The 13,202-nt window shown below is 43.0% G+C and overlaps 1 protein-coding gene across 1 annotated transcript; it reads left to right on the plus strand.

Annotated features, from left to right (window-relative positions):
- The first annotated feature begins 1,391 nt into the window (after positions 1-1,391).
- On the plus strand, positions 1,392-12,731 carry POLR1F (RNA polymerase I subunit F). Its single transcript, XM_075558326.1, has 4 exons — positions 1,392-1,682; positions 4,929-5,070; positions 10,665-10,873; positions 12,104-12,731. The coding sequence occupies exons 1-4, from the start codon at positions 1,429-1,431 to the stop codon at positions 12,501-12,503; spliced, it is 1,005 nt and encodes a 334-aa protein (XP_075414441.1). The 5' UTR covers positions 1,392-1,428; the 3' UTR covers positions 12,504-12,731.
- Positions 12,732-13,202: the final 471 nt, after the last annotated feature.

Below are 13,202 nucleotides of genomic sequence, written 5' to 3' on the forward strand. Positions count from 1 at the left end.
TTCTTCATACTGGCCAATGAAGTTTCAAATCTGTGACTCAGAACAAAGTTCATATGTGTGATAAATTTTATTAATACAATATTTTAGGAAGATATAATAGAAATAATATGATTTTTCAGCTGAATCATATGTCCACATATGTAATTCACTTATGATAGTAGTACACGGATAAGGAAGTGAAATTATACCGACAACAGCAAAGTAAAAGAAACGGATCAACACAAAAAACCGACCTGGACCAAGGCATCCTCCAATTTTCATGCTTTAATCTAAATCTTCCTAAGTCTAGGACTCTTTGTGGGTCATTTGTTCAATAAGGGCATATGTTCCTGATCCCAAATTCAACTTTAGGGTCCTTAACCTGGCTTTTAATAGATCTAATCAAGCATATTCTCTCTCTCTCTCTCTCTCTCTCTCTCTCTCTCTCTCTCTCTCTCTCTCTCTCTCTCTCTCTCTCTCTCTCTCTCTCTCTCTCTCTCTCGCTCTCTCTCTCTCTCTCTTTCTCATACCCTCACTCAAACACCCACAACACGCACTATAGATTCTTTGAGTACGTTATATAGTCAGCCACTTGATTTAATATTTTTACTTGTCTTTAACTTGCTTAATCCTCACACTTTCTGCTTTATTATACATATGAAGAAGGTGAAAATTTTTTAAGATTAACAAGTTTCTCAATATGCCAAAGCCAGGATTTGCACCTGCCTACCACCAGCTCTGACATGTTGCCTATATTGCCTTCTACCAAACCACTAGCACGCCCACTTTCAGCTACCATCGGTGCTTCTTGGCCACTCTCCTGGGCTGCTCCCGAGCACGCTGCCCCTTAGGCGGGGTCTCCTGGACAGCAGGATGCCTGTTCTGCAGTTTGGGTGGCGAGGCCAGCTCCCCAAGTGCAGCGCGGGGCCGCAGAAGGGTAACAGCGGGCCCGAGTCACTTGGAAAGTTGTGGTTTCTTGTGACATAAGTTAGCGATTGTAGAACCAGAGAAGAAACGGGACGGACGATAGAGAGGAGCTGCTGTTTAGGACTGGGCTCTCCACTCAAAAACACGTTTATTCAATAGAAAATGACTGATTTGCTATTGAGCCGTCCTACTGAAACCCAGGCCTCCAGGAGACCATCTAGGACGGTGGGAGACCGCCATCAACGGCCGGACCGACGTTGGCGAGAGGACACTCGTTATGGCCTTGGACTTGCGCATGCTCCGTAGCCGCCACAGCACTGCCGCGGCCCGCAAGCTCGGCCTCGGGCGGTGGAAAAGCGGTTGCCCCCTGCTGGTCAGACCTTCGCAGCGCAGCCCGAAAAGAGACCTTTGCGCAAGGCGGGCGTAACCGCTGGGTGACGTATCATTACGCGACGCAGGGACGGCGGTTGTGCGTGCGTCAGTGGCGCGCGCCGTGGGAAACCTGACAAGCCGCCCAGCCGCATGGCGGCTGGCTGTTCAGCCGTGCGGCGGCCCAAGGCTGCCCCAGAAGAGCCAGTGGTGGCGCCGGCTGGCATCGTGCCTTGCCTAGAGCTGCCAAGCTATGCTGCCGCTTGCACGCTGGTGAGTAACCGCTACTCCTTCCTGGTGGCCGGGCCGCACCGCCGACACATAGCGTTGTCGCCGCGCTACCTCAACAGGAAACGCACCGGCATCCGAGAGCAGCTTGACGCCGAGCTCCTGCGCTATTCCGAGAGGTATCCGCACCCTTGCCTTTTCTTGCTAATTGGGAATCGGCGCCACTCCGCTCCCCGTGGCGCCTTTGGGGAAGCGGGGGAAGAGGGACGGCGAGGGCGCGTGCAGATGGCGCAGCAAGGGGCAAACGGGGAAACCCTCGTCCCGCCGCCGCGGCTAGTCCTCGGGGCTTTCTGGGGCCCCGACCCAGTTCACGAAGCCCGTGCTGCCGGGTGGTTTGGTAGTTGTGAAAGAAAGCAAACATGGAAGGATGGGGCCGGGGGTCGTGCTCGAGTTCCATGCGGAACCGACGAGGGGTCAGAGGTCCAGTGTGCACGGTGCCTTTGGCCGCCCTTGGCTCCTGTATTTGTCAAGTGAAAGCTCTGGAATGCCTCAGTAGAGTACACGATTCTACAGGAAATCACGCACGGAGCATAAGTACAGTTATTTCATTGTGACTCTGGACGACAAGGTTTGTTGTTCACGTTTGAACTAGTCAATATCAGGGTTCTCTTCCCTCGGATGAGTTTTGTTGCGCTGCAAGGAACTCTGGAAGTGTGCCCTTCGAATGACTAGGGTCTCCATGAGTCGGAAAAGTTGTGCCGTAATATACAAGTAGACTACGCGCCAAACGCAGACTGACTTCGTAAAGCGAGGTCTGTAGTGTTTCTAGGAACGCACCTTTCCTCTCCTCTCATTGCAGACATTTCCTACGTGAATTTTCTCGGGAGAGAGAATACCCACAATTTTTCAGCACCCTCTCTTTCAGATCCTAGACCTGACAGGTTAAGTGTCGGTCAATCATAAACAACTTATCTTTACACCCACAGACATCCCCCTTCTCTGTGCCAGGAATTTGGTATACAAAACCAAAAAGTGAGATAGATTCTTGTTTCAAGGGGTTTTATGAGGTAGTAGAGGGATATAAATGTAAACCATATCTAGTAAAGTGTTAGCTTCTGTATCACATTATAGAAGAAGGCTTTGAGAATGATTTGACACCGGAGGATACTTAGTAGCATCCCAAGTAGAGAGTGGCATAGACCATGAACAGAGATGCAAAATAGCATGCCTAGCCCCAGGAACTGTAAGCACTACATAACAGCAAAAAGGTTTTAGATTAGGGAAAAGGTATTAGGATACAGCTGGAAAGGAGAGGGGGGCACTAAAGATAAGGGGGCATGGCCAGGGTTGCTCTTCCCTTCCTGTCCCTGCCTAGTTGGTTAGGAGTGTGCTGGTCATGGTTAATTTTCAATGTGGTGAGCAGGATTACAGTTCACCCATCTCTGAAACTTGCCTGCATTTGAGAGGGTAGTAGTATTTATCAGTTGAGCCTGAGACATCAGATTCATGGATTTAGCAAAAATATTTGTTAGCGTTAAATGATAATGTAAGGCTTAGACCATAGATCGGGAGACCAATTAAGATATAATTGCCATTTCAGAGAAAATTATTATAGGGTTTGGATCTGAGAGATTTAAGGGTATACAAGATGACATACATAAACTCTGGAAACATTAGCAACAATTTAATGTATTATGCTTCTTTTCAGAACCACATAATGGTTCCTCTTGGTAAGTTAGGGGAAAGTTTCCACAATGGCTGCTCCAATAGGGTAAGCCGTTAGATTAGAGTGGTTGAATAAATAATGAGACTAATTAAATGAGTTGGACCAGAACAGGAATTGAATGATAATTTGTATAGCGCCACTGGGCTGAATGAAGTCAGGTGAAACAGGTTACACACTGGACAAGAATCACTCCTCAGTTACTGATGCTAAAGGCGCAGGTCCGTTCAGTGCAAAGACCCAAATCAGGTGAAGCTGCAGAATAAATGCATGTCTAGAAATGCTTGATTAATGTTTCTCATTCAGAACTACTTGTAACACAGACACCGATGCAAATAAGCGACTCGATTGTCAGTTGTAGTGTGATACCAATAAACCATTAATTACAGACCTTGTGGCGGTCCCGTGGAATTAGAAAGAGGTATTAAAAAAGGAAGGAATTGAGACTGTCACTCCAATCAATTAATTTTTAAATCCTCTCCAAAGCATTTCTTTGACAGACTGTTTGACGTTCCCTTTGCCAGTGACAGGATTTTTTAGTTTAAAAAAGGGTGTTTCTGTTTCAAACTGGGCTGTCTTAGCTTAGGGAAGAGAGTAAGTAGTTTCCTAAAGTCATACACCTTGTAATCTGTGCCTCTAAAGGCATCTAGAAAAGTGAAAAATCAAAATACTATTTCTGTGCTATGTGACAGCTCTTGAGTTACATGCTAATGGCAAATAGAGACTTTTTGGATAGTTGAAATAAACCTTCAGTGTATGCTCCCCGGCAACTTTAACTTAATTGAATTATTGGCTAAATATATCAAGTGAGGCGGTTAGTCTGCTGTGATTTTAAAAAAAAGCAAAAGGAGAGAAAGATTTCAGGTGACCTTTAGTACCTGAAACTGGACACCAAACCCCCACCATGGAGTCACTTCTGACTCATAGCGCCCCTTTGTAGAGTTTCTTAGCCCATCTTCATGGGCGTAGACAGCCTCATCTTTCTTCTGTGAGTGCCTGGTGAATTTGAGCCATGACTTTGAAGTTAGCAGCCGAACACCTAGCCCACACTTTTCCCAAAGGTTTAATGAATTTACACAAATCCTTATGTGCTTAGGTTCTGTTGTCCCATTCTCTTGTCAGCAGTTCTCAACCCTATTAGACCTAGTACCTCCCTTTTGTAACTAATATATTGCATTACCACCTTCACTGCCCTGCAGCGTTCAGTGTTCTCTGCTGAAGTAAACTGGGCGGATGAAATAACCCACCACCACAGTTCCAAGGAATCCCTGAGAGTTGCAAACGGTTACACACTAGATTACTGACTAGCTGAAAGGTTGGTGGTTTGAACCCAAGATAGGCACCATGGGGGACAGATCTGGCTTACTGCTCACTGCCATTGAGTCTATTCTGACTCAAGGAGTCCTTTAGGGCAGAGTAGGACTCCCCCAGTGGGTTTCCGTGACTATAGCCTTTTACAGGATTAAAATGCCTCATCTTTCTCCCATGGGGTATCTGGTGGTTTTGAACTGCTGAACTTGCGGTTAGCAGCCCAGCATGTAACCACTATGCCAGCAGGGCTTCTGACAGTGCTCTGAAGCAAAACGAAACACAGCCATGAAACTGCTGATCTTCACCCAAACAGTAGTCTTATGACTCAGAATATTCGGGTAAGTCAAAAGAAGTAAAGTGTCTTTTTTTCCTCTTATTTTCCTTTTCATAGCCTTTTAGGTGTCCCTATTGCATATGACAACATCAAAGTAGTGGGTGAGCTGGGAGATATTTATGATGATCAAGGACACATTCATCTTAACATTGAAGCAGATTTTGTTATTTTCTGCCCTGAACCAGGACAAAAACTTGTGGTATGTATATCATTTCTTACCAGCTTTCTATGTATAAATATATAGTTCAGTAACATGGAAAACTTATAGACGAAAGCAACATGATGTTGTAACGGTCACTTGCTTGGCTGTTAAACAAAAGGTATTTAGTTTGAACCAAGAAAATTGTAAGTGCCCCCTGGGGAAAAGACCAGGCGATCTGCTCCTATGAAGACCGCAGCTAGGAAAAGGCCGTTGGGCAACTCCACGTCACCCAGGATCACAATGAATCGCCCAACAAAAATAAATCTAAACTTTGAGATGCGAGGGAATTGCTGATGTTGGTGTTAGGGGCTGACAAGTAGGTTTCTACTCAGAGTGACCCAAAACACGGCCCGGACTTTGCCCAGCATCAAAGGGTTATGTTGAGCCCATTGTTGCAGCCACTGGGTCAGTCTGTGTCCTTGATGGCTTTTCTCTTTTCTAATTGCTCCTCCATTTACAGAGTGTGTTAGGTGGGTTTTCTTGAGAAACAAAACCAGGACACTCATAAATGTCTAAGACAAAAGTTTAAATCAAGAAAGAGAAGTACATCAAAATCTCAGCCCACACAGCCACAGGGCTGGCAAGCACAGTGCATCTCCAGTCCATGGGTCAGCTGCTAGCTGGAAACAACCATCCACAGTCAATAACACAAGTAAACCTCTTTCTAATATTCTCTGCTTTGTGCCATGGTCCATTTAACGTCAGCAATGATACCCCTCATTATAAGTCCTCTTCTGAACCTGGCTTGAATTGGGCAGCTCGACTGTAGGCTTGCTATGAGTCAGAGTGGGCTTATTGAGTTTGGTTTGGGTATGAAAATTTGAATACTAGACGCCTTAGGCTCGATTTCTTTATATGTATATACCTAGTGTCTCATCACAGCTAGCCTTGTGCTTCAAGGAGATCTGGAAATGTTCTTTTGGATGATGAGAGCAACACGATTCCTCTAGGATTTGTCACTCGTGGCATAGTAAATTTGCACGATTGTCTGATTAAAATGACTGATTCTGGTCCATCTCTTCATTTCATTTCTTATCGCTTCTGATTTTCCTGTATTCATACTTTGCACATTCCAATTATTGACAGGTATTTGTTTCTGTTTCTGAATTTGCGTCATTTCCTATCAGCAAGTGAAGTTCCCAAAGCCTTTATTTCATCTACATCATTGTGGTGACTGACTGGAGAAGGAAGCTTTTCCTCAGTTTTCTTGAGGACCTTCGCGACTCCTCTTCTGGCATTGTATCTGACAACTTCTATTTCAGTTCATACGGTTTTCAATGATGAATCACTCAGAATGGGACACATGGTTTCTTCTTGGTCCGTTCATAGTCTGGAAACTGTTGAAACCTATTCATCTTGGGTTTCCTATTGGTGACCTCTCCCCCAGCATCACAGCACAAGCAAGCCACCACAGTACGGCAGACACGCGGTGAAATCGCTGTTAGCGATAGTAGATGCGATGAGCCCAAGGCCTGCATATGGGCGGCGAATTGTTCGGTTCAACTTATGTAATTTTTTAAAGTTTTGTTTGAATTTTTACTTTAAGAAAACTCGATTTGTCTGAAACTCATGTGCATTTATAATGTGCCATCCAAATTTATTCAATATATATGAAGGGCCTGTTGAAGTCCTTTCCCCACTTTTAATTATGCTTCTCCCTTTTTGTTAGGAGTTATTCTTGGAAAAGTGCGGGCCTCCCATTCGGATCACCCAAGAAAAGGCCTTGGCCCCAGAGCATCTCTCATGGAGGCTGGGCACTGGTCTCTCACTCTTCCTGCCTCGCCTCCTGATCAGAGAAGCCTCCTGATCAGAAAATTTCTCTGACTCTTACACTCATACAGGTAGAATGACCCTGCTGGTCATTCAGTGCCCACTAATGAAGCTCATTAAGTTTCTCTATGAGAGTGAAGTATTACACGATACGTAGGGTCTTTTCGTTGGCACCCTTGAACCCTGGCACAACAGTCACAGTATTTTTCTCCCCTTCTATCCACGCTCATTGTCCACGTGCCAGCTCCTAGTGCACAACACAAAGACCCCGTGCCATGGAGTTGATTCTGACTCATTCTCCCCTGTGGGACAGATAGGACTCCTCAGGGTCTGGAAGAGCAAGTCTTTACAGGAACAGACAGTCCTACTTCTCTTGTACAGAGCTGCTAGTTGGTTTGAACAGTGACCTTTTTATCAGATGGGCATATTGTGATTCTTTTCTCTTAGTATTTAATTTGTTAATTTTTCTTAATTTGAATGAGCAAAACTTTTAATGTGCTTGAGCTCCAACATAATCAATTTATATTTTGTGGTTATTGATTTCTATATTCTAAGAATGTTGACTATCCCTAGGATGTGTAAATATTATTCTATAAGTTTTGCAGTGTTAGTGGTCTGTCTGTCAGAGATTAATCTTGAATACATTTTTTGTGTGTAAAGTTCAGAACCATGTTCTACCCTCCATCTAAGTATCCAGTTAATTGAGTCCCAGAGATTGAAGACTTTTCTTTCCCCATTAAATTCGCACAAAAGAATTTGTCAAAAATCAGTTGGCTTTCTAAGTATGGGTCTATCTCTAGCCTTCTTATCCCTTGATCAGTTTGTCTATATACCAATAGTAGCATTATTCTGTCTCTTGTCATTTCTTTCTTTTTTTAGTGATCGTTTTGGCTGCTGTAGGTATTTTCATTTTCATGTTTATGTTTGAGATAGATTTTCAGTTGTCTAAAATAAAATAGTTTGTTAATAATGTAGATCAACTTTGAGTGAATTTATATTTTAATACTTAATATGTTGAGTCTTGCAGTCCATATTCACTAATTCATTTTTCCTTAATTTTTTTCAATGTAGAAATCAACTTTATTCCTCGATAATTCATTTCTAGTACATAGAAATTTGTATATATTAACTTTAAATCCTGTGACCTTAATAAATTCACTCACTTCCTTATTACTTTTTGTTCCCTCAATGTTTTAGGATTTTCTGTATTCACTGTCATACTGCAGCTTAAGATAGGCTTATTACTCTGAGTTATATTTTCCTCTGCTAGACTTTTCTACTAATCTGGCTCCAGCTCTTCCCAGAAGTTAATCAACTCTCTACTCACTCATGTGTTGTCCGTTCCCTTCCAATTCTCAGCGATTTTATGACTGTATCCCCTCCATTTTCTTAGGTTATTTCAGTGAGATTTTGAGAAGAAAATGGAAGCTCTGAGTAATTTTACTTAAATTGGTTACATTGTCTAAAACTCTTCAATTGCTTCCAGTTGACTTTAAGTGAAATCTTTAGAACATCTTACCATGTGCAACTAGGTCTGCGTTGTCTGCCACATGCTTCTCCCGCCTGGCCTTCTAGGACCACATCCTGTGCTTCGGCCATCTTGCCGTTCGTTCTCTTTGCGAAGAAGTTAAAGCGGCTGTCTACCATATGGCTTTACACATGTTCTTCTCTGCATGCGGCACTTCTCCCGTAACTGTGACCCCATGTAAAGCTCATAGAGGTCTGTCATGACCTTCTGATAGCTACTGACTCAGTTCATTTTCTTCATAGCATGTGTCACGGTTTGTAATTAAAAATGTTTTTTCTTAGTGAATACACATATTGTAGAATAACTTTAGAATTAGAACTGACAGTAGAGTTTTTAAAATAAAATAGTTTGTTAATAATGTGGATCAACTTTGAGAGGTGAACAGAATTTACCGTATTTCCAGTGAGTGACACTGCCCCCCAGGAGCACACGTGCATGCTCCAGGATGGGCTGCCCTCGGGGTAGAGACTGGCTTACAGGGCAGAAGTCCTGCTGGGGTGGGGAAATGAGTTTTCTGAAAAGGGAATGGGATGCCAAATAGGTTTGGGAATTTATGTTTTGTGTCTTGGTGCCAGGTAAAAGTTACCTTTGAGCTGATTCTGATTTCAGTAGTCAGTTTTTTACCGTGATGCTTGTGCCTTTTCTCGCCTCCTGAGAAGCAGAGGTCACGTCGATTAGATATGGAGGTGATTTATTAGGGGAAACACCTGTGAGGAATAAAGAGGAGGGAATGGAGCCTGGTTGTCTAGCTGAGGGGAGGATAGCGGTGTAGGTGACAGAGGCGGGGGAAGAGGAGGGTTACAGCACAGTCCTGAGAAAGTTTTGGCCAAACCAGTGACAAGGCCTCAGGTCACAGTTGTTCACCCAGTGAGTTCTCTCTGTGTCACAGGAACGAATGGACCTGAATTAGTATGCTGCTGTCCTCAGTCACTGGCTGAGAGCAGGCCGTAGAGAGCCTGCCTGGGTGTGACAGCAGCTGTGGATCCAGAGGGACAGCAGCTGGGCCCATCCGACACCTGTACTCTCAATAGCAGGAGGTCTAAGTACATTTTCATGAGCTGCACGCTGCTTTTTTTATCTTTACCGTCTCATACTTGAACATATGTAAGTTCTTTCCCATCAATGAAATGTAGGGATTCTTGCTTTTAGAACTAAAAAAACAGCTTCCAGAAGACTGTACATTCGTGACTCATCACTCTAGAGTAGGCTTTTATCAGAAGGTTAAGGGTGCGGATTCTACTTTTCCCTATGACTCATGTTTGGTCTTTAGTTGAGTGCTACTTCACCGCAGCCCTGCTGTCTTTTCAGCACCTAGAGATAGGGGAGGCCACATGGGAGCTTCTTCAGACTGACTTTAAAACCATCTAGAAGCCACCGCTTGATGCATCAGATTCCTGATAATGAAAGTGCAGGAAGTTTTACTCTATCACGTATGAAGTGTTGCATGTACATATAAAATATTGTGTGCGTGTCATGTTATTTAGTGGTGGAGAATTCAGGAAGTATGATTAAAGTAATAGTTCATATTTTCATTCATGTGACTCATTGCCGCTGAGCCAGGTCTGACTCGGTGGCTGGGTAAGGACAGAGTAAAACTGCCCCACAGGGTTTCTAAGGCTGTCCACCTTCCAGGACACAGGCTGCCCGGCCTCTCTGCTGTGCGGGGGCGGCTCCATCGGCAGTGGAGCGTTTTTTTCCCCACTGCGCCCCCAGGGCATCTTTCCAGATCCCTTATGTATCTAGTGGAAGAATGGAAAGCTTAGGCATTATGGAAGTTTTCAGGTCAAGCTGAAAACTATATAATACTTTTGATTCAAAGCTTCCCATCATGTTTTACCGTGGTCAAAGGCTGCATATCAGGAGTAACTCCACTAGGACTGATAGCATGCTAAACTGAATCATGGACGAATGCTTTTCAATTTTGCAGTAGTCTGTGTATAAGAATCTAATGTGGATCCTATTAATAAAAAGCACATGCTTGCTTCCTGCCTTGAGAGCTTGAGACTTTCTTTCACATGTAGGTCAGATAGAGGATGTTTTTCTACTTAGTTTCAAGGTGGTTATAGAGTAATCTACTCTCCGAAGATCCTTGAGGTCAAAGGGTTTGGGTGTAGGGGAGTGGGGTGAACTTGGATGTTTCCTAATGCAGGTTTTGTTATGGCATGTAGTTTTACCTCAGTCAAATATGTCCATTATTATGCCTGTAATTTGTTATTTTGCTCTCTGAAGAATATTTTGCACTTTTCCACCTCTCTCTCTTCTTGATGTTACACTCGTGTGCTTTTCTTTCTAGGGCACAGTTAATAAAGTGTCTTCCAGCCACATCGGCTGCTTAGTACATGGTTGTTTCAATGCCTCTATCCCTAAGCCGGAGCAGATGCCACCTGAGCAGTGGCAAACCCTGGAGATAAACGTGGGAGATGAACTTGAATTTGAAGTGTTTCGCTTAGACTCTGATGCTGCTGGCGTCTTTTGCATTCGAGGAAAGCTAAGCATGGCCAGGTCAGTGTGGTGTCAGTGTTTTCATCAGGCATTTCTATTAATTTTGTTGTGTAGGAAATTAGAAAACATGATGCCTCTATCATAAAAATTCTGTTTACAAGAGTATTCTTCTAAACCATAAACACAATATAAATGGAAATCTTAAGTGTTTTGACAGTGCATCAAATTAAGTATTCTACAGCATTTAACAAATTGATTTGGTTTTATAGCTAATTTTGCTAGGTACTTTTTAGACTATTCATTCGAAAAACTTCATATCTGAACTTGAAACTGTTAAATATATTCTATTATATAACTATTGAACTACTTTTAATTTTTATGTAATTGAAACAAATTATTTTATTATTGTCATCTGTGCCTGGAAGATATATTAACTTCTGGATTATTCTGCATTAAAATTCTTATGAAAATCACTCCAATCTTGAGTTTGCTTCCACAGGAAAGAAGTTTAATGGGAAAAGTGTCTTGAAACTTAGTAGGCTGTGTTCACGATGTTTTTCTAGATTTGCGTCAGTTAATTTCTGGTAACTTGCCTGGATTAATGTTAGAGAGCTTCTGTCCAATTAGAACTCTCTAAGCAATACCTGAGCCGCCCTTCACTACTGAACCCTTGAAACGGGACTCATGAAATTACAGAAATAAAAATTTCAAGCATTGAACCTAGATTAACATAAATTTAAATGGTCACATGTGACTAATGATAATTGTATACAACAGGGTAGTTCTGGGAAGAGAGCTGCTGCGCTGGTCTGTTTTGTTTCGAGGTATAACAACATTGAAGCAGGCAGAAGGGCCCCTGTAGTTTCTAAGACTTAACTGTGTATGTGGGAGCCTTCACAAAGTTTCTGGGAACATTCCATGATACTTAAAATTTTTATTTCCACAGACTTGTTATTGACCCTCACATTTTCTCTGTCGCATGTTAATAGTTAGACTGTCATAAGCCTGGACCACTTTTTGTTATGCACCAAAAATTAAGGCATGTTTTTTAAGATTTTATGAGTAAAAAGTGGTCTGGTAGAAAGAGATACGATGATAGGGATATTTCCCAGGACTTTCAGCAGGTCGAGGGATAACAGTGCAAAGTATTCGAAAAGTATACCATAGCTATGTAGCTTTCATTTCTCCCATTATTTAGAAAATCTTGGTGTACTAGGATATGTTTGGCTTCACTTTATCCCTTTATTTTTGTTCTGTACTGTATTAATATTTTAAATTCTTAATTTACAGTTTGCAAGCCAAGTGTTCTCAAGTTTCTGAAGAAGCAACAGAAACCACCGCTGAGGAAACTATTGGAAATCCTCCAAAGAAAAAGAAGCAGCGCCTAGAGACGTGCAGAGTGGACGAGGGTGCGACAGAGCTGGTGGCCGTCTTGGCACAGGGGGAAAGCGGGCTGCAGGCTGATGGCAGTGCCCATGGCCTCGGTGGGGAGGAGCCCCAGGAGAAGAGGAAGAAGAGGAAGAAGAGGAAGCACTGTGAAGATCGGGACCCAGACCCTGTTTTCCCAGGCAGTGACTCCAGCGGCTACCAAAGCGACCACAAGAAGACAAAGAAGAAACGAAAACACCGCGAGGAGGCAGCGCTTCCCCCCACGTTGGAGCCCTCGCCTAAAGAGAAAAGGAAAACGTAGCCTGCTTGACTGCATTTCAAACACGGGCCACCTTTAATTGATCATCTCACAGTAGATGGATAAATGTGTTGAATGATGTGAAATGCATATGTGTTTCACGTAATTTATGGAAACATTTGATTTTGAGGTGTGCGTATGCGTTAAAATTATGAAACCCGTCTCTAAAGGATTTTAGGGATATTAAAGTGCCAATTTGTTATGTAAGAATAAAAAATGAAGCTGTTCTTACTCTCGGCTCTTAAGTTCTTTCAGATTTTATATCTAAATGAATCTGGAGACTAGCAAGACTTTATAATTCCGTATTGCTCATATTATCAGAAGAGTGGGTTGTGGGGTTTTTTTGGTTTTTGTCTCTGCTTCCTGATCATATTTGCCTTTACCATGATATTCTATGCCTCTTAATTTTACTTAAAGAGATAATTTCAGGAAACTTGCTACTTGTTAAACATTTCTTCTCCCAGCTCGACTCCAGTCTTGCTGTGTGCTGACTGTTGGCAGGAAGCTGCTCACCAGGCTTTCCATTCAGGTGGGTGTGTGTGTTTTGTTTTGTTTTCAAGTCTGAGAGGTCGATGGAGGGCGGTGTTTGCTTGTCCTTTTGCATTTATGCCTCAACTGTTTTGCTTCTGTGGTGAGTTTGAGGAGGAGCAGGTGATGAAGATGGAATCATCATGATTTAGGATAGTGGGAACTTTCCAGATG

The sequence above is a fragment of the Tenrec ecaudatus genome, chromosome 9 (genome assembly GCF_050624435.1).
Source record: "Tenrec ecaudatus isolate mTenEca1 chromosome 9, mTenEca1.hap1, whole genome shotgun sequence".
Classification (NCBI taxonomy): domain Eukaryota; kingdom Metazoa; phylum Chordata; class Mammalia; order Afrosoricida; family Tenrecidae; genus Tenrec; species Tenrec ecaudatus.